This window comes from Zonotrichia albicollis, chromosome 3, assembly GCF_047830755.1.
Source record: "Zonotrichia albicollis isolate bZonAlb1 chromosome 3, bZonAlb1.hap1, whole genome shotgun sequence".
In the NCBI taxonomy this organism is placed as follows: Eukaryota; Metazoa; Chordata; class Aves; order Passeriformes; family Passerellidae; genus Zonotrichia; species Zonotrichia albicollis.
The window spans coordinates 25,068,297-25,088,347 of record NC_133821.1 but is presented as its reverse complement, the minus strand read 5'-3'; the positions used below and the strand labels follow the sequence as shown (position 1 = coordinate 25,088,347).

The following is a 20,051-nucleotide window of genomic DNA, read 5'->3' as shown; positions in this document are numbered from 1 at the left end:
CACACAGACACACACCTGCACACGGACACACACCGGCACGTGGACACACCTGCACATGGACACACACACACACACACACACACACCCCTGCACATGGGCACACACACCTGCACGCAGGTGAGCGGGCACGCCGGGACGGGACTACAACTCCAGCCATGCCCCGGGGCAGGCAGGGGGCGTGTCCCGGTCCAGGCCCCGCCCCGCCGGTGTCCGCGCGGTGAGGCGGGGCGGGGGGCGGCGCGCAGCAGTCGGTGTGAGGGCGGCGGAGCCGGCGGCGTCCATCGGCATCGGCTGCAGCTCCGCGGCCGCTTCTCGGCAGCTGCTCCCGCTGCTCCCCGCCTGCGGCTCCAGCACCGGCCCGCCGGAGGTGAACGCTCTGTGGCTTCTCCCCTTGTCGCCCAGTCGGAACTATCGCCGTCCGCGCGGCCGTGAGGAGGCTGAGGCTGCCCCTTCCCCCCGCTCCCGGCCTGCCGGCGTGGGGTGCCTCTTGTGCGCGTTTCCTTCCTCCCCGCGGTGAGTATCGCGCCTGTCGCGACACAGCCCCATCCCCGCGCCGCTGCCGAAGGGCTGGGGACCCTGCCCGGGGCCTGCCCCTTCCCTGCCTTCCTCGGGCTCCTGCTTCCCCTCCCGCCGCCCTGCGCGCTTTGTACTGTGCCTCGCAGGGCTCCCTTGTTGTGGTTGCTCCTGAAATAATTCTCCGTTCTTTTCTTTTTGGCTTGTTTTGTTTGGTTTTTTTTTTTTTTTTTTTTTTTTTTTATGTTCCCGCTGGGGTTTGGGAAGTTTTTGTCTTCTTTTATTTTATTTTGCATTTTTTTTTCTTGGTCTTTTTTTGTGTAATCTTTTTTTTTTGCTTCCCACCCGCCCGGAGTTGGCCCCGCTCTGGGGCTGAATGTGCTGGGGAAGGTCTTTGTCATGGAGCGGCTGCCGAGCCTTCTGCCCTCGGGAAAAACATCACTGAAAAAAAATAGGGAAAAAAAAAGTCTCTCAATACTTGAGCACCAAGATTCTGTTGAATTCGGGGGTGGATGGGGTTTTTTTGTCGGGGGCGGCGGTATATGTGTATTTTTTGGGGGTGAGAGCGAGTTCTCCCCCCGCCTCCCCCGCCAAGTCCATTGATCGCAGGCTCCCGTGCCGGAGCGCGGAATGGGAGCAGCACGCAGGCGGGTGACAACAAAACAAAGGGGGATTTTGTTTGCCTGCTGTTAACCTGAAAGATCTTTCTGGGAAAGCTTGCTTCTCTTTCTTTGGATTTTTTTTTTTTTTTTTAATCCCTAGCTCTTCCAAATTTGATGATGTTTTACTCTGGAAAAATCTAGCTGGGTGGTGGATAAGTTGTGTCTTTGATTTCAAGATTCTTGGGGAAATTGCAGCGTTTCTCTCCCATCTCCTCAGCCCTGGCTCTTTTGTGAGCAGCCCGCCGTCCAGCGCAACTTGTGTCCGGTTTTTCTTTTCACTCTTGCTTTCACCTAGTTAAATAATATGTTTTCACGATCTAGTACGAGGGGGACATTTCTGCCTGTAACAGCTGTAGAGAAGATATTTAAAAGGCAGGGAGAGAAGGACCAGTTGTGTTTTTTTTAGCTGAATAATTTTCCTCTGATAAATGGTATATTTTAAAGCAGTCACATTTTTATACCGGAAGCGTTTTTCTTGCCCCCACCCCTCTTGTTTTTGTTTTAAATGCCACCTCGAAAACTGCAGCTACTTCACCTCTGCAAAATGCAGCTTCTGGAATACACGCGAGCAAAAAGCAGTCTGGCTGTAATGCTGGTGTTTCTGGCCTTACAGGCCACCCCTTCTTGGTATTTTTTTCTGGGACTCCTCTGCCTTGAAAACACTACTTGGTAAGGAAAATTACAAAGCCTTTCAGCTAGCTAGAAGCTGGCGCTCCTACATCTGAAGGACGATAGGTTTTTTTTTTTTTTTTTTTCATTTTGAACGCGTTTGGGAGGCGGGGGGAGACCCGGGGAAAAAAAAGCCGTTTCCGGTTTCTGTTCTGCAGCGTTTCGGATTTTTTTTCCCACAAAGAAGCAGCCAGATGACCTGTTGATGACACATCTTGAGTTGCTTTTTGTTCCAGAAGGCGCCTCTGTAGGTTAGTGGCGATGGACGGGCTGCCCACATCTTCGTTTGCGTGTGTTGTTGTGTGGTCTGTGCGGCTTTGTAATGTTTTAGGCCGACAGTTTTGGAGTGAGTAATATGGAGCCGAAGTTTTGCCCAGGACATTTCTCCCTTTCCTCTCCACCACAGTCCTTTCCCCCATGAAAAAGCGTGGCTTGCTGAAAACTGAGCATTGGTAGTTGGAAAATCAGGCTCTCTTGGTGCTGTGCAAGAGAAGTGTCCTAACTCTTTGAAGTCGTGTGAATGGCCTGGCAGGAAGCTTTAGGAATGCATTTTGGTTGGATGTAGGTTGCTGCTGGGTACCTTAAGCTTCAACATCTCCTATTTCAAATGAATTAAACATGTAGGAGCACCTACTGTTACGCTGAGTAAAGTCGTGTAAACATGTGCCTCATGAATGTTTCCATTCTTACTAAACACTGGAATGTATTTCTCAACACAGCAGGTCACAGTGCTGGTGTTCATCTTAGAAATTTACATTTTGAGTAACTACTAGGGTAATTCCAGTTAAAGAAAAATTTAATGTACTACCTTTGCTACAACCATTTTGTATTTTGGAGGCAATATTGGTTTCTATTAAGAAACCAGACGTGGAAAACAGGATCCTTTCACTTCAGCATTTATAGCTAGTGACTGATTTTGTAGTTACAAAATAGAGGATCATGTGCTTGGAGCCAGTGGTATTTAAAACTCTTATTCATTTGTAAGGAGCTAATTACAAGTATTTTTTGATATAAAATGTCTTTTCAGTCAGGAACTCTGGAATACAGGAAAGTGGAAAACCCAAAGCTGTTGTAGATGCTAATCCATGCCCTGAGCAAGAAAAGGGAGAATGAGCGTGTTTCATAAGAAATCAGTCACCTTTAAGTGCATACTTGTAAGTGAAATTACACAGTGATCAGCAATTCCTGCTGGCTGCCAGTAATTGGAGGCACTTGTTGCTGGCTGGTCACCGTGCTCCTTGCTGGTTAGATTGTGAGAGTTTTGACTGAACATCAGGATGAAAAAGTCCAGCTCCTTTGCCTCCCAGACGTTCATTCCTTGATCTCCACATTCACAAGCGTGCTGACAAACTGTCAGAGGAAGTGACAGCAAAGACACGGGATGGGAAGTGGGTCAGCACCACTGAACGCTGCTGAGTTTCAGTGGAAAAACGTGAGCATGTTTCCATCTGCTCTTGTTTCTGTTTCCTTTCAACCTGCCGGATGCAGGATGAAAGGATGCACCAGGAAGTGTCACTGCTGCTGCAGCTCCCCAGTCCTACTGAAATTAATGTTGCACCTCCAGTCAGGCCCAGTTAGTCCACCTGGGTGAAAAGATTCATGGGGAAGAAAGTCAAACAGCAATTTAGTTATGAAAAATGGTGTCAGGCAAAGCTGTAGTCACTCTGTGCCACCACTCTGTAGTGCTCTGTGGGCAGGTTGTGGATGCATTTCCCTGTCCCTGTGCTGCTGTGGGCTCTCCAGTGGTTCCTTGGGATGGGCTGGGACAACAGGGGAGCATCATGGCACGTTTGTTGTGGCCTTAACATTTTGTAATGGCAATTAGTAGCTACAAGTGATTGTGTTTTCTTCTTTAAAATGTTTGAATGTATGTATTAAAAAGCCTGCCTTTCAAGTTAAAAAAGATGGAAGCCCTTTTTCCTGCTAGAAATACTTCTGAAACTTAAAAAAAAAGGCAAGCTCTACTTGTTTCTGCCTTCTGCTAAAAGCAGTAAAAACTCTTTGACAATAACTTGGTTTGCAGAAAAATGAGTCTTGCACACTATGAGTATGTTGTCTCACAAGGATCCTGTATTTTTACTGGTTTGAAAAGAAGCTTTTCCTTCAGGTAGGCAGAGGTTCTGAGTGCTTTGCACGAGTGAGTGCACAGCTTTTGGGCTGCCTAGGTGAGCCCTGTGGCATGGCCTTCCTTTGCTGACCCATGTGACGTGATTTGGAGCTGCTCAAAGTGCCCTTTCTGAAATAATCCTCTATGGTGAGGGATGGTGAAATAGCTGACTGGAAGCTCCAGGCTTTGCAGGAGAAAGTGTTGTCCCCTGCTGGCACCTTGTGCTGGAGGTGGGTGCTCATCAGCACCAGTCCTGCCCCAGCAATGTCTCCTGGCTGCCATGTCAGGTGGCGTTTGGGGACGTGGGCTCGAGTGTGAGCGAGTCAGCAGCTTGTTTGGTTGGGGCTGAGTGCAGTGCCTGGCTGGGAGTGTTTGGTTAAGGATTGGTGGTGTCCTCTGGAGCCTGCCATGCAGGAGTACGGCTCAGCTCAGGAACAGGTAATAAAAGTTAATCTGCTGACCTTGCTTTTAATCCATGCTGCTGGATTTAATCACAGGGACTTGAATGCCACCCATGGTACTTATGTAAATGCTGAATTTTGGGCTTGAATCTCATACTTGAGAGCAGAGTGGACTAAACCTTGCAGTGAATTTCTGGCTGTGGTTTCAGGAGTGGGAGTATCCTATAATTTTACTCTTCTAATTAAAGCTATATTGCAGTTTTTAGATTAGAAGCGGTCAAAACCTCTCACTCTGGTCCAGTAATTATATTCCTGTCAGGAAGAGGATTTGTTCAATTCACACTCACTTTCCTTGTTCACCTGTATGTGTTGTAGAAGACTTGGGATATGTGTTAATGCTGGCTCCAAATGCTCTTGGTCTGCCTTGGTGTTGGCTAGACAGCCATGCCAGCCAGATGCTTTTCTGTGCCAGCCTTGTTTGTAGAAGTTAATTGCATAAATGTGTTTTTAGAAGGGAGAAAAGCATTCCTTGTGAGAAGTTTTTTTTTTTAATAGTACAGAGGTATTTGGGGCAGGGAGATGCTGGTCTGGCTACATCAGGGTGTGTGTATATGTGTGAACAGCAAGGAGGGTATTGTGGTTAAAAAGGGCCAAACCAGAAATGATCTCTGGAATATTTTTTTTTTGTTATTATTAAGGGTGGTTGATAATATGAATAGATAATATTTTGTGGATTTATTGAGGTTTTGTGTGACTGGGATATATGAATGTGTAGGTACTTGCAGGTTATGGGTTTGGAGTTAGTAAAGTAGGATTCTGTAGGGGGATAGTTTGTTGGAGCTAGGACTTGAAGATACAAAACCAGAAAAATATCCCAAAGCAACCAAAACCCAGAAAAATAATGAAGCACAAATCCCTGCCTAACCAGAATTTTCTTTTAGGCAGACCACCATCAACGGGTCTTTTCCTTCCATTGCCAATTGATTCACCTGTCTGGATGTACTTAACTGCTTGTATTTCAAATTTGTAATGTTTCTGTAACTATATAACCCTTTGGGTTTTATTACAAATGCGTAAAATGCTCTTCTCTGAGCTGGGGTACTGCTTTGCCTTACTTGATGGACAAGGTAGGGAATAGAATTTGAATTTGAGGGCACTGATTTGGTTTTTGTTGAGAAGACTGTTGAGATCTGACATGGGTGGAGCTCAAGGCCTGCAAGAATTTGTGAAGGCATAGTGAGGACAAACTTGGTGATGTGATTTGTACATCTCACACTGCCCTGCTTGTCTCTTCAGTGTTTCTGCTTAATTATCTGAACCATGCAGTGAGCAACTGCAAAGTTGCAGCTGTTGGGTTGGTGTGTCCCTGCCAGCTTATCCCCATGGATGGTAACCCCTTGACCTGGGCCAAAACCACGAATGGCTTCATTGTTCTTTGGGCCAGGGCAGTCAAACTGGCATCTCTGGGTTAGGTCCAGCTTGAAACATTTCACCCAGCTGGCCATCTTTGCCCAGGAATTCATCGGAGATGTCTGGAGCAGCTTGCAGGGCACCTGGGTAGAACTGTGGGCATTGTTCATGTTAAATGATAAAAGTGGCCCCTGAAGAATTTCTGCAAAGAAATCTCAAGGCTCCTCTTCTCTTTAAGTGTTAATAGGTATACTTAGATTTTTCTCTTACACTACCTTAATATCCTTTCCACTTATTTGAAGCAGTTGTAGTTCCATGCAATATTTTTTCAAGAATAATTATTGTCTTAATCATCATTTAACACAAGTTTCAACAGGGAAAATAAGCAATGATCCTTATGTCAGATCATGGAGCTGAACTGTTTATTTGGTATGATCTTAGGGGTAAAAATGCACAATTAATCATATATGGAGGCTTACTATAGCTAATTTACTTACTCTTAAAGAACTTGTTGCTCATTTTGCCTTTTTAATGCACCTCTTGGAATAAACTGCTATATTCTAAAAATGTCAGTTCTGTCATTTCCCACTAGTTTTTTTTTCTTTGTTTGGTTTGGTTTACTCTTTTCTGAGCCACTTCAAATACTCTGAGGAGTGCTCAATGTGGAAGAAAGTAAATGCAGGTAGATATTTGAGTTGCTGTGTTTGGATTGCTGCTGTACTTTAAAGTTAGCAGAAGATGACTTTAAACTTCTGTGCTGCAGTGCGTGAGAGAAGTGGCTTTGGCCCTTACTAATATTGGAGGTAGGGTATGTGCTCCCTCTTGGATTTGGGTCTGACTCCTTTTTGCTGGGCAACTGCCATCTTTTGAATTTAGGAACATGCTACAAAACCTTCTGATAGAAGCTGGGAGAGTTCCTCCTTGTGTCAGAAACTAGAGCAGTTGACTTAATATTTGAGAAGCCAGAGTTATGGACTGTTCAACCAATACTGCTATTTTAATCTTCATGATGAAGCTTTTGTGGTAATTAGGTTTCAGATTTAGATGCTACTTTCAGAAGTCCACATAAAACTGTATCATGCCCACAGGTGGCATGAGCACACTGTGTGTGCAGTTGAGTAGTAACAAGGGGAGAAGATAATAGTCCAGCTGTAAATCAAGCCATTGTGGTAACACCTAATTTCAGCACCCACTAATTGTTGGGGTACTTATTTAATGTGCTTTCAATAAAGAGCTGGGAGACAACCAGCTTGAATGGCCTGAAACTTAGAGATAGTCAGTTAAAAAACTGCTTTTTAACAGGGCAAAGGTGTGACAGTTCTGCAGCAGGCAGTGCAGAGAACCAGAAGGCCCAAGAGCAGACACTTAATGTTTAATTTGTTCTTTTTCTCATGTGATAATGTTGTGCACGTTGTGATGGTAGTGCTGACACTTCAGATAAACACTGATTCCTGCTCCAGGCTGCTGTCCTTGTGTCTCTTAAAGTTCAAAGATTGTATTTTAATACACACACATATATACACACATATCATATCATATTTTTTATAACTGCACTTCATACCCTGGGATTATTAGACCAAGCCTTAGACAAATGACATTGTAATGCATATTAGTCTGAGGACAGGTGATCACCCCTTTGTGCTTTCATGGCCAAGTCATCATCTCTTGATTCCTGTGGTAGGTGGATCCATCATACTGGGTTTTTGGTTTTGTTTTTTCTTTAATAATAAGGTAATTGTTATGCTGCTGGTAGCCCACATCAGTTGTTTTAGTATTTATTAGGTGCTGCATTTGGTGGATGTGAAATACCATTCCAGATGAGCTTTCCCTTTTGGTGCAGCGTGAGCTGTTGCCTATTGGGTGAGGTTTCTGTAAGCTGCTCAAGGTTGTTCCTGAGGGCTGGAGTGTACCATGGTGAGAGAAACAGCTTTGTGGGGGTTTTTCTCTTGTCTATTTTGAAAGAAGTGATGTATTACTGTATTAAGGCTGTCAGCCACCTGCTGAAGTTGAGGAACTGAACTTGATCATGCAGGCAAATAAATGCAGAAACAGCTTTTATTTTTATCCTTTTTTTTTCCTTGCACGTGTGCATATTTATGCAGTCAGTGTTGTGGCCAGTATTTTAGTTTTGTCAGAGTTTCTGAGCAGCAGATGTGAACACAGGGTAGGTTCTTGTACCTCTCATTGCTGTCTGAGAAAGGTCAGGGTGCTCTAGTAGAAAATGTGGGCTTACAAACCATTTGTGACTTAGATACAGCAACTACTTTTGAATTCCTGTGCCAATATATATGGGCTATTTAATTTTTTCCTCACTGAAATAAGCATTTATATATCACTTTCTGAGATGTGCATAGACAGCAAGAGGAGCCTCTGCCTCGAGAGGAGAAGCATTACAAAAAGTTTTGTTGCCTTTCTCTAACTCCCCCAACTTTGGGGAGGGGCTCATTCAAGTTGCCAAGTATAAACAGGAGCAGAGAGAGGAGCCTGATCCAAAAGGTGAGGGCAGAGTTAATGCTTAGGTTAAAGCCAAGAGAGGTCAGTCATGGGGAGGAGTGAATATTATCATGTTAATTATCACGTGTCCGGTGTCTTTCAGTCTCTTGAGTCTTACAGTCTCCACAATAGCAAGTATTGCAGACTTTCTGCTATTATTTTACAGCTGTTAATGAGGAGGAGTAAAAGTCACATTTATCTGGCTGCTTTATATAGTTCATAACCTCAATCACCAAGAAATAACGGCTTTAAAGATTCAGATAGTGCTTGGCTAACATGTAGAGAGAGATGGCATGAGTTTCTTGCCTCACTTTGGGCTGGTGTCAAGTGTAGCATTGCCTGTTTCTTCTCTTGCCGCTCCAGTTTCCCAAGCAGGGCTGTGGCTGAGCCAGAACAAAGCTGGAATTGTGCTCCACTCTCCTGTTCAGTTAGCAAAAAGCACAGGACATGGGAGATGGCAGGGAGAGGAACCTGTGTGCTGGGATGCTGCAGGATGTCTCCAAAGCCCCACATGGATGGCAGGCTTGTCTCTTTTTTGTCCTTATTTAAAGAATTGTAAGGAACTCACAGGTGTGTTGATTCTGAATTTGTTAATGTTTGGAGTCTGCTACAGAAATGCAAGTAACTCTTCAGCTACTAAAGCTACAAACCTTGCTCTGCTTTGAGGCATGTAAACTAATGAAGTGCCAACAAATAGAAAGGTGGGTGAAAAAAATGACTGTGCAGCCTGAGTTCCCTCAGTTCAGGCTTCCCATTTTTCTTCTGCTTTCACTGTGTCAGATGTTCAGAAATGTCACCATGACTGAGGACCAGGCTGAACGCTTACGTGAGGCACAAACCTGATGCTGAGCAGGCAAGCACAGCGTTTTGGAATGTGGGGAGGTCTAACATCTGTTTGTACCCTTTTGCCACAAGTGGAAGGGATTACAGAATGACAAATAGTGATTCTTTGCCAATGGGCATGGGTTCCATTCAGCATTGCACAAAGCATGCCAATTAGATTTAATACAAATGTTCCCTCAGAAAGATCACCTTGATTTAATTTTTTTTCAGATGCATAAAGTAGAAACGAACTGAGGCTCTCTGTTTGTTCTTTAAAGACTAAGTACTGTATTTCTGGCTCTTGGCAGACATTGTCCACAAGTACTTCATGTTCCATTGGGCTTTTGCCAAATTTAATGTACCATGTGTACTGAAAGCATCAAAACCCGACTTACTTTAATTTTAGATTTTACAGTTACCGTTATTGATTTTTCTTAGAGCTGTTCCATTCAATCTGCTATCATCTTAATTTTTGTCCCTGCAGGAGTCTGGGGAAGAACCATGACAGTCTTTATTTGTGTGGCTAGGGAGTGTTCATGTCAGAGCTGTAGATCAGACATCTCTGCAGTGGCCAGACTCTCCATTTGTAGAAGCTAAATCAGCACACTGTGTTATTTGTGAGCTCTTTCCTTCAATACTGACTGATATGTTGTGACTGAGGACAGTGTTAAAAGCAGAGTCTGTCAACCATCTTTCAAGAAACTTGATTTTAATGAAATCCTGAGACGGGAAGCTGAACATACCAAAAATTGTAAACTTTGGTTTTTCAGCACTTTTATGCTGTATGAATAGAAAGAAGCCTGAGAGAAAGACCTTGAATTCTGAAGAGACAAAAAAGGATGAGATAGGGGAGAGAAGCAGAGCACAAGTGGGAATTGTGGTAGGTACACAAAGAAAGGAAGGAAATAACTGAGGGATAGAATAGGATAAAGTGCAAAACTTCCAACCAGTATGGGCTGGAGCATTTGTAATGCTACAGTCCTTAGGTCTGCCTATCCCTGCCTGACAGCTGTGTCTGCTGGCCACTAATTTTTGGCTCTTCATCTTTTTGTTTTCAACCCTCAAGGCCAAGTAGCTATGCATAAGCATGGCTTCTGGCCAGGTGGCTCATAGCACTGGAGTGGAACAGGATTCCCCTCCATTGTGCTGATGTGGAGCAGCATGGCATTCGGTGAAGCCTGGGTTTTCCCTTTCACTCCTCCTGCTGAGGCTGCAGTCTGGTTTCTGCTTTGCAACTTTAACAACTCTAGCAGAGGGTAAAGTTGCTCAGTGCTTCAGAGACCTGCATCTGAGTGGGGAGTCTCTCTTGATAGAGACCGAAAATCACAATGTGTTCTACATTCCCTGTTAATAATAATCCTTGTAGTTAAAGTATGTGGGAATTCCAAGTGAGTTTTTATTGTAAACTTAACCATGGCAGTTGGTGGTTTTTCTTAGACCTCACTCTTATGCTGAAGTACTAAGCATGGGTTTAAGTCAGGTGTCTAGTTCTCAGCCATAGTTTATATTTCAGACTTCATCTCAGAGGTACTGATGAGTCTTTGGGAATGTTACTTAAGCTTTGACAGTCTTCAGATATTATCTCACAATCTTCAGAGACTGTGTTTTGTGACCTACACCTTTCTTCTCCTTCCAGTCCCAGCAGTGTACTGGAGTCTCTGTTGGGGGCTGTTTGGTTTCTGCAGGTTATCTTTGCCAGGCAGAGTCAGAAGATGCTTTCCCATCATGCAACCAAGTGACCAGTTCAGAAGAATTGTTAGTGGAAGAGTTTTCCAGCTGGACCATAACCTGTGTTAATGTTGGTGTATCCCAGGTTTTATTGTAGCAACTGATTATGGAGGTGCCTTGCATTAGTGTGAGCAGACAAAATACTGCCATGGGAAGAAAAGAAGTGTACAGGAAATGACTAAGCCTTGATGAAGACAGAACTATAGATTGTTCCAAGTGTGTTTTTGTAGCTGAGACAGAATTTTAAATTTTTCATTTGTTGCTGTTACTGTGCTTGTTTTCAAGCTCAATTTTACAACATCCTTCATAAAAGCTTAGTTTTAACTCCATATGCATGCTAATAAGATTATTGCTGTGCTAAGCAGTCTTTTACTGATGAACATAGATTCTGCTACTTAAATGAACAAAAGTTGAATAGAAGAATGAGTATACAGAAAACAAAGTTAGCTCTAATTAAAAATGGGAGTAAACTTTCTTTGTTTTTTAAGATTTAACGTAGCTTTTAAGTACTGCTCAGAAATAAATTATTTCCTGTTATCTCACTATTAATTAGTCCATGCATTTAAAAATGCACAATTTTACTATTTTTCTGGAAATGAACACAGTTATGTGGAAGGTGGTCCCAGCTCTTGATTCCTGTCATCTGTTGAGGTGCACTCATCACTGAGTAAATCCAGTTGGGAAACAGTCTGAAGGGTGGGTCTGTGGAAATCATGGTTGAGCAGAACCTTGTGCCATAGCTGCTGGGCCACAGGCAGGCCTGCTGCTTCTGCAGGCAGCAGTGCTTTGTGCCACCTTGAAATTGTTTAACTGCAGAGTGTGTTCCTGCTACACATTAGCAGCTAAGGTCAGGCATTCCTGCAGTCATGGAAATAGGTGATTAATAACAGCTCTGTGATGCAGGGCTTCTGTCTTTGCATGCAAAGCTCATGCCTCTGTGCTAGTGGCCAGGTTTGTCAATGAAGAGAAGAATTTAGAAGGGAACTCTGGAGTTTATTTGATCCAACTCCCCTTACTCTATGTAGTTTGAAGCTAAAGCCAGCCCTTTCATCCCTTTATTTTGCATGGTTTTGAGTAACACACAGCCAGGGTGTCTGCTGACAGCAAGCACTTGTCTAATGCTTACCTGCAAGAACATATTCTTCAATTTCAGTGAATTCTGAGCACACCAACTGGCAACTGAACTCCCTCAATAATGTTGAAGAACTGAACATTTGAGTTGTTTTGCACTAGGAGTACTGACTGGAGAGAAGGGTGTACGCTGTGCTCAAAGACACGTTTATTGTGGGAGACACCGAGCCAACCCCTAGGAAAGCACTCGTTACAGTGGCTGTGAGTGGCAGGTGGATCTCCTACCTGTGCCTCTGCCAGCTGCCAGTTCTCAGTTGCTGATGGGGATGGGGCTTAACCACCTGGTCTCACTCTGGCTTTCTCTCGCAGTGTTGAAACCGTTGTCGTGGCTGCAGTAGCAGCTAGCTGAGCTCAGCTCTGCCAGCAGTGCCCCTCCCTCTGCGCGCCGGGCTTTGGGTTATGTATCGTAAATCCAAGTGGAAGCGCGGGTACAATCTCGAGGGGCTTGCACATGGTGAGTTTGCATCTGCACACTTGTTCTACAAGAACCAACTTTTTAAATTGCACATAAACTTCTTCTCACATTTTTCATCTAGAAGCTACTAGATGTAGCTACTTCTAGAGTTCCTTTCAAGTAGAGCTTTTATTTACCTCTGGGAGAGTTTGATTGAGATAAGCTGCTAAAAGTACAAGTGTGGAACAATACAAACTACTTCTATTGTCTTGCTGTAACTATCTGTAAAGGTATTTGTTCTCTAATCACTATATTTTTTAAAAGAAGTGGAAGAGAATGCTTTAATTAGTTCATTGGACAATATCTCACTACAGCAACCATAGCTTTTATAAAATGCAGGTTATTAGTGACATGCCTTCTAAACTGTGCCAAATTTACTTTCACATGCCCTAATGTTGGATTACTACCTGAGGTTATTTCCAGAGGCTCAGATAAAATATTTAGTGCCTGATGAGAGTGATGCTTTCTCCATCTCGTGTCTCTGGACTGTGCACACACACAGCTCCCCCTCCCCAGATATGAGCTGTGCAGTCCTTGGCCTGTCTTTACTCCAGACCAGAGTTCTTCCGTGAGCTGAGTTTTCTCACTAACTCAAGAGAAACAAATTAATTGTGGGAGTTTCCTTAGAGGTTCAGGGAGCTGTGCCTTAAGTTTTATTAGACTGACTGTACATCCTTCTGATGTGGTAAGCTTAAAATTCTTATATTGCTTTCTCTAGCTTTGCCTGTGAATGTATCTGTGGCTTGTTCTCTTTCCTTGGCCCTCTGGTTTGGCGACAACAGCTGCTGCCTTCTCTCAGTGTTGCTTGAACCAAAGTAGTAATGTGTTGTGAGAACATCAACTTTTCCTTGCTTAGACCAGTTTGCAAGTGGAGTTAATGTTAGTGAAACTGAGAGTACAAAGGCTGTGATTAATAGTGAGAGGACTTTTGGCACATAACTTTGAAAACGTTTATAGTTTTATTTTACATCTCAGGGGATTGGAGCAAATAGGCATGAGATGCTAATCATAATAATGTTTTTCACGATCAAAGCTATCAGTACTTCAATGGCTGCTATTTCTGTTTCAACTGCCAAAGTCCTGAAACTGGTTATGAGCAGTCAGTATTGGTGGTTAACAGCCTGAAACATTTTAGGTATGGGAAATACCACTTCATTATTCAACATGAGTTTGCTAACTTGAATACATGCTGCATATTTATTTTAGTTTCTGATCAACCCTGTATTTCACTGTGCCTCTTGGTTTTCTGTCAAGTTTCTATTGTGCGTGAGTTCTTAGTCCAAAATGCCTTAACTCTGTCAGTGTGTTTCAAGGGGAACCTCAAGAGATAGTGCAGTATGGTCTAGACCTTTAAAAGTCTTGTAGGTGTTACAGCTTTGTTTTATAAACTTGAGTCTCCTTGGAAAGTGCATTAGGAAGAAGTTTCTGTCTAATGAAACATGGTGGTCAGAGAGGACTTGCTGTGTTTAAGTACTTGTACATAGGCCAAAAACACTTGGAAAACTCTAGGAAGAGCTGTGAAACAGTGTTGGAGCTGGTGGCTTCAGAAGCTGGAGAGTAGCTGGCATTTATGTGCTTCATCTCTTGAGAGAAGCAGCACACAGCTTAAATACTGCACCTGAGAGAGAACATTGTCTCTGACGGCACTGTAATTATTTTGAAGGTCTGGGGCTTATCCAGAATCAGAGTGGTGAATTAAATTACATGTCCAGCCAAGATTTGCTCTAGCACAGTCTTGCACAGGTAGGCTGATAGTGATCTTGCTTATGCTGCTGACTGCAGTTGCCTTCAGTGCAGCTGAATCCTTATTTAGCTGCATAACTGGGCCCAAGTGTCAGCTTTGGTGAAGCCACCTGGTAGATGATGGAAAACAGAATAGGGGCTTTGGTTTCTTAATTTCTTTTCCTTACTTAGCATGCCTTTTCTAGGATTTTTTGGGTTTTTTTTTTAGAACAGTGTACTTAGAAACAAAATCAGTCAGTACAATTGATCATCTGCTAATCAGATGAGGTACAAATTTCAGTTTTATTTTTGTGAAACGTTGGGAAGGTTTAATATAGTAATAAAAAGAGAGACAACTAAATCTGTTGCTATGACAGGCAATGATCCTTCCTTGCTGACCAGTACCTTAGCTGTTCCAGCCATGGCATGATGTAGTTTTATTTTTTTAACAATGGCTTTATTTAGATTATCCTTTTAACTAATGGCTTTGGCACACTTAAAAAAAGACACTAAAGGAAGAGTATCTTATTGCAGAATTCCAATCTGGGCTAAACTTGCAGGCTGCAAGTATTTTTAATTTTTAAAATTTAATTAGAGAATCTTCATTTGTGACAGTAAAAACCATCTTTGCAGCATGTTGAGTTTGCAGGCCTTTACCTGAAAGGCTGAAGTTCTGTCAAAGGATTCAGTCTTCTGTATGCTGGAGCTGGTTTAGATTACTCTGTGCATTTGTGGTCAATCAGAGATTTCATGTTGCTTTCAGTTAACAAGAAAGCTTTTCTTATGATCTTTAATTTCAGTTGGCTGCCACTTCTCTGGGAGTTTTGACTATGACATTTCAATATTTCAATGCCCCTTTGTGTTAGGCCTTCTGTTATCTCTGCTTAACTTTTGTATTCTGGACCTTTTTTTTGCCAGTAAAGATAAATCTTGCTGCTTCGGTGTACACAATCACAGTGGTATTGTTTTGGGGGTGAATTGCAGCCTTTCTTTTTCTTATACCATTGTTATGGTTTAGATAGACTTCTATAATAAAAGTTAAGGAATAAGCACCATGGGAAACAAAGACATATATTTAAATGTATTAATTAAAATAATTAGTAAGTAACATGTGAGAATTTTCATATTGCTGGATGAGGGAGGATAACTGGAAGAGAAAGGACCAGCTGTGAAAAGAAATCCTGTCATTCCTAAACTCAAACCCCTCCATGTTAGGCTCAGTCCTCTTTTTCAAAAGAAGGACCTAGAACAAGTAAAACATAGACTTAGTCCTGCAGCTGGGCCTTGGCAAATCCTAGTACAGCAAATGTGAGGATGCTTAGTTGTAAGTTTTAATAGCAGAGGCAATAAAATTCAGGTCTCTGTCACAAAATGGGAATGTGCAGCTGTTCCCAAAAGTGGTGCTTTGCTCTAAGGGCACCAAGCTCGGACTCACAGTTCTTGTTGGGCAAGTTTCAGGGCTGAAACTTTGTGTCAACAGCTACATATCTGCATTTGCCTGTAATATTTACATCACTCTTTAGAGTAAATGAAAAAATGTATCTTATTTCTGATATGAGAGAGCTACTGTAACTGTTAGATTTTAAGCTTAGGCCACAAATTGGTTTTAAAGTGAAGACTTTTCTAAATCTAGAAAATAGATTTTTTTGTGCTTACCTGTTTTTATTGGTTTTGGGTTTTTAAAAATTTTTCTGCAATTTAAATTAAGTTCCTCCCTTCTAATAAGGAAAAAAGCCTCACCTTGGAAGTGATTACTAAAATAAAAATACTTCACCTCAGAAACTGACAAAATTATTGGAGCTGATATATTCCTCATGTTGGTTTTGTAACATTGTATAGTGTTGATAACATGTCAGAGTGGCTGACCTTGCATCTTTTTGTCCTAGCAGTCATGTTTGCACACAAGGAAAACTATTATAAAATTGAGGAGAGCAGGCTTCTGGCAGTGCTCTAGTTATTTGTACGGTTCAAGGTTTATTTTGGGGACATTTAATCCACACACTTCCATAAGTGAAATGCTAAAAGTGCAGAATGACTTCAGTGTTTTAAAAAGTTGAGGTACAACAGTGGCTGCTAAGGCAGAAGAAGTGTTTTCTTTCCTTGATGTTTAGAGAATCTCTGTTCTACAGCTGGGGTTGATGTTGGTGGAGTGAGACTGAGCATGCTTGAAAATTTGTTCTGACACTCAGTTGCATTGAGGCAACACAGGGTGAGTGCTGAAGGCAGCTCTGATGATCAGCCTGGGGATCACTTCATCAAGTCATGCTGGGTGCCTAGGGTTGAGTTGGCTCGGATGACTTTGCCATATTTGAAGTTCTTTAGGTTTTTTAGTATTTCTGTTGAATAGTTAATTTCATAGATGATATTCCTTTAATGTGTGAGGGTTTTTGGTTGTTTTGTTTTACTTTGAATTGGCATTGGTCCAGAAGCTTGAATGTATCAGCTATCTCTGATGAATCTGGGTAGTGTCTTCTTAACTTGTGTTAAGGTTGCCCATGGCAGTTCATTACCTCTGAGCCTTGTGCTCTCCAGAGGGATGGCGGCAGGCATCGCTAAAGCACAGCAGTAACAGATGACAAACAGCAAAGTTTCCATAAACCTGAATAGGTGTGAACGAGGCACCACCGCCGAGCTGTGAGTAGCTATTAGCAATTTGAAACAATGTTTACAAACAGTATCAGTCCAGGCAGAGCCAATCTACCCTGAAAAGCTTACAAAGATCGCTTCTGAGGAGCCAGATTTCTTGGAAAGAATCCTGCACTGAATGGCTGAATGAAAGGGGCAAGTGGAATGGCTCCTCCAGACTAGACTGCTGCTGTTAACTTTGCTGGGCCTAAGGTTTCTGTGGGAGACACCCACACAGGCAGTGTATGGGTTAAAGTAGAGGCTTCTCTTAATCTTTCCCAAGGTTTAGAAAGGAAGAAATCTGTACTATATTAACCAGTCAATGTGGTTAATAAATAAGTGGTGCTGTAAATCATGTGAAATTTATTTCCAAACTCTTTAAAGTACTGCTGTGTTCTGAATCGTCTGGTATTGTTCAAAAATCACTTGGTTGTGGTGCTGTCAGAGCTGCTGGTTTCTGTGGCTGTATGCACTTTTCAGTGTATTTGCCCAACAATGTTTCTTATTTCCCGAATGGAAAAATTCTTCTTTGAGAGCAAACAAGTATTCTTCGCACAAAGCCTGCCTCTCAAGGCATACAGGTACAAAGTGCAGAGCAGAGGTCATTACTAGAAGTGGGTTTGCAATTGTGAAGATACTTCTGCATGTCAGAAAAATGCCTGAAAGAGAGAGAAATGTAGATTTGATTTCATGCTTGTGTTAGTTCAGATCTAGCTCCATCTTTAACTGTTCAACCTTTTTTTTTGTGCTTTGGAGGCGTCTCCAGGTAGCTTTGAAATATGAGCTGGTAAGTACAGAAAGCCAGAGTCCTGACCAACATAGAGCTTTAAGCATGGCTTTTTGTTTAGTGTTTTGGGGTGGGTTTTTTTTTCAGAATAAATTGTTCAGCTGTTTTGCTTGAACATTTTATGTCAAATAAATAAAATGTCACTCGTTGATGAGAAATATGCTGAACTTGTGTTCTCAAACCTCAGTTTTAAGAGTCTTAGTTTCTAGGCCAAATTTTGAAGGTCTATATTCACACAGAATTCTGCTGTGGAATTCTTTTGGATCAAGGAAGAACGTTTTTTGTCTTCAGGAACATTTTCTTTGCTGGTAGAATTACAGAGTCGAAGTGCTGCCTTGCTGCAGTAATTGCACTAGAGTTTGCAGTGTGGCATAGCATCATTGAAAATGCCAGGGCAGTCCATGAAACTACAGCTGAACTTTCTAACACTGCCTCACAATGGGTGCATCACTTTGGCAGCTGCTGGAAAAATCTTCTGCCACAGTGCCTGTCACTATCCCTGTACTCGACCAACCTAAAATTACTTTTGTCTTCATCTGCTAAATTTTGTCTGACATATGCTGAGTAGACAAGAAGTAATACAGATTTCAAATGCTGGCTCTTTTGAAAACAAACAGACCACTCTCTTAGTACCAAAAGGCCTTTGCTTATCTTTTATGGCCCACACTCTTGGGAAAATTTCTTCTACCAGTTGTAACTGAAGGCTGTACTAACTTAAGGTTCCCATATTGAGCTAGATACCTTCCCTTTGTGAAAGTAACATTTTTCTTTGGACATAGAAAATTGAAAATTTGAAACTAGTGATAACCTTGAAAACCTGCAACTGTAAATCAAATGTGGAACATAATGATTTCCTTAGCTGTTAATTAAAACCTGACCATAGAGTCAGACCCAAGTCCTTTGGGTCCCTATAGAAATTGTACATCTCCATGGTTGAGGTGTTCTCTCCTGGGCTTTTTTTGCTGGGAATATATTTGGCACAATAATACCAAACATTGCAAGTGACAGGAGCCAAGAGTTGCTACCAGTTCTCCCTTGTACTCTAAAGAAGTAACTGTATTATTTCTGTCTCTGCCAAGGAGTAGAATTTAGGGATGGCATCTCTTGCACTGAACTGCTACTATTTGGGAATGACCTTTTTTTTGTTAGGTGTTAGTGCCTGCGTAGAGGTAAAGTGCAACTGCCTGTTTATTTTTATTAGCAATAAACCTCTTAACTAAATTGGATTAGAAGTGTAGGAAGTAAAGTATTGATTGTGCCTGTATATGCTAAATCATGCATTGCCTGTAAGATTAGAAAGGAAAGAAAAAAACCTGATCAACTGGCATGGGATTTTTTTTCACTGAGCAGTAACAAACTGTGAACAGGCAGGGTGTCCAACACCAGAATGTATTGGACCTGTATTGTTTGAATTCCTGGCTGTAGGAGGTGATGCCCATGAGAACTAAAGTGTGCAAAAAGTTAGTTTTGTCTTTATGTTTAAATGTAAGTTGTATTAGCATAAAAGTTGGTTCACCTTAGCTTTTAAGGGGCAGCTTTTAATGCATCAAGACATATTTCATTATTCCTCTATTAGAAGCCTATTGCATGTGACAAGTAATCAATTCTTATTCTCTTGGGTACTGCCTAAAGTAACATTTGTTCTGTACCTGAGCTCATACAGCAGTATTTATTCCTAGAAGGATGTCCCTGACAGTCAGAAGGAAGCAGAGGTGCTGAACCCCGTGTGCTGGTGCAGGGCTGTGACAGCTCCAGCAGCCCCCGTGCAAAGCTGGCCCTTGGCTTGCAGGGACCAGGCAGCTCTCAGAGGAATAGAGGTCATGTGCTTTCATGTGCAAGTGCTGGAGGTGGAATGTTCAGAAAGGACCAAGTTTTGTACCTTGTGTAAAGACTGTCTAAGGTTTGAAGTGAGGGGAAAGAATGTAGTAGGATGACTGTTTAATAGCAGTGATTTGCAAAATATTCAGGTATGAGCTACGGACTTGGGACGCTGTCATGCAGAAGTGAGGGGAGCTGTTTTGAAGTTATCCAGCCCTTTTTTAACCAGAATTGCTGAGGGACTACAGTCAAAATGGTGAGTGTCAAGAGTTTAGTAAGTGTGGTTAGGAAAATGCCCTCCAAAGCAGAGGGCAGTTGGATAGATTTGACTTTTTGCTTCATGATCTCTTTGAGGGTAAACGTATTTGCCTTCTTGTAAGAGATCCATTTGTGTGATGTGGAAGTTGATTAGAAACTGCACTGAGTAGTTTTTAAACTTTGTCCCTCTTAACATAATTTTTCTTTAGAATGTGAATTTGGGGAGATAGCCAGTTAAAGCTGAATACCTAGAACTGAATACTTTTCCTGTCTTTTTTGCTAATCTGAATGAATAATCTAACATGAAATGTTTTTCATCACTGAGATAAAGATGTTTTTCAGACAGAAAGTGTTACTACTTCTAACAACTGTCTTAGAATTCTCTCTACAAGTCCATGGTCAAGTGATCTGACTTTGTGGGAATGAAAAATTTCAGGTAATGCAGGTTCTG

At 42.3% G+C, this 20,051-nt stretch overlaps 1 protein-coding gene across 2 annotated transcripts in view; it reads left to right on the top strand.

The window, feature by feature from the left end:
* Positions 1-215: 215 nt before the first annotated feature.
* PELI1 (pellino E3 ubiquitin protein ligase 1) overlaps positions 216-20,051 on the top strand; it is a 40,850-nt gene continuing 21,014 nt past the window's right edge. The window contains exons 1-2 of one of the 2 annotated variants that reach the window (XM_074536996.1): positions 216-513; positions 12,246-12,390. In XM_074536996.1, the coding sequence (XP_074393097.1) occupies positions 12,336-12,390 (55 nt within the window). In that variant the 5' untranslated portion in view covers positions 216-513; positions 12,246-12,335. The remainder of the gene's footprint in view (positions 514-12,245; positions 12,391-20,051) is intronic. The other variant, XM_074536997.1, reaches the window with a different exon arrangement.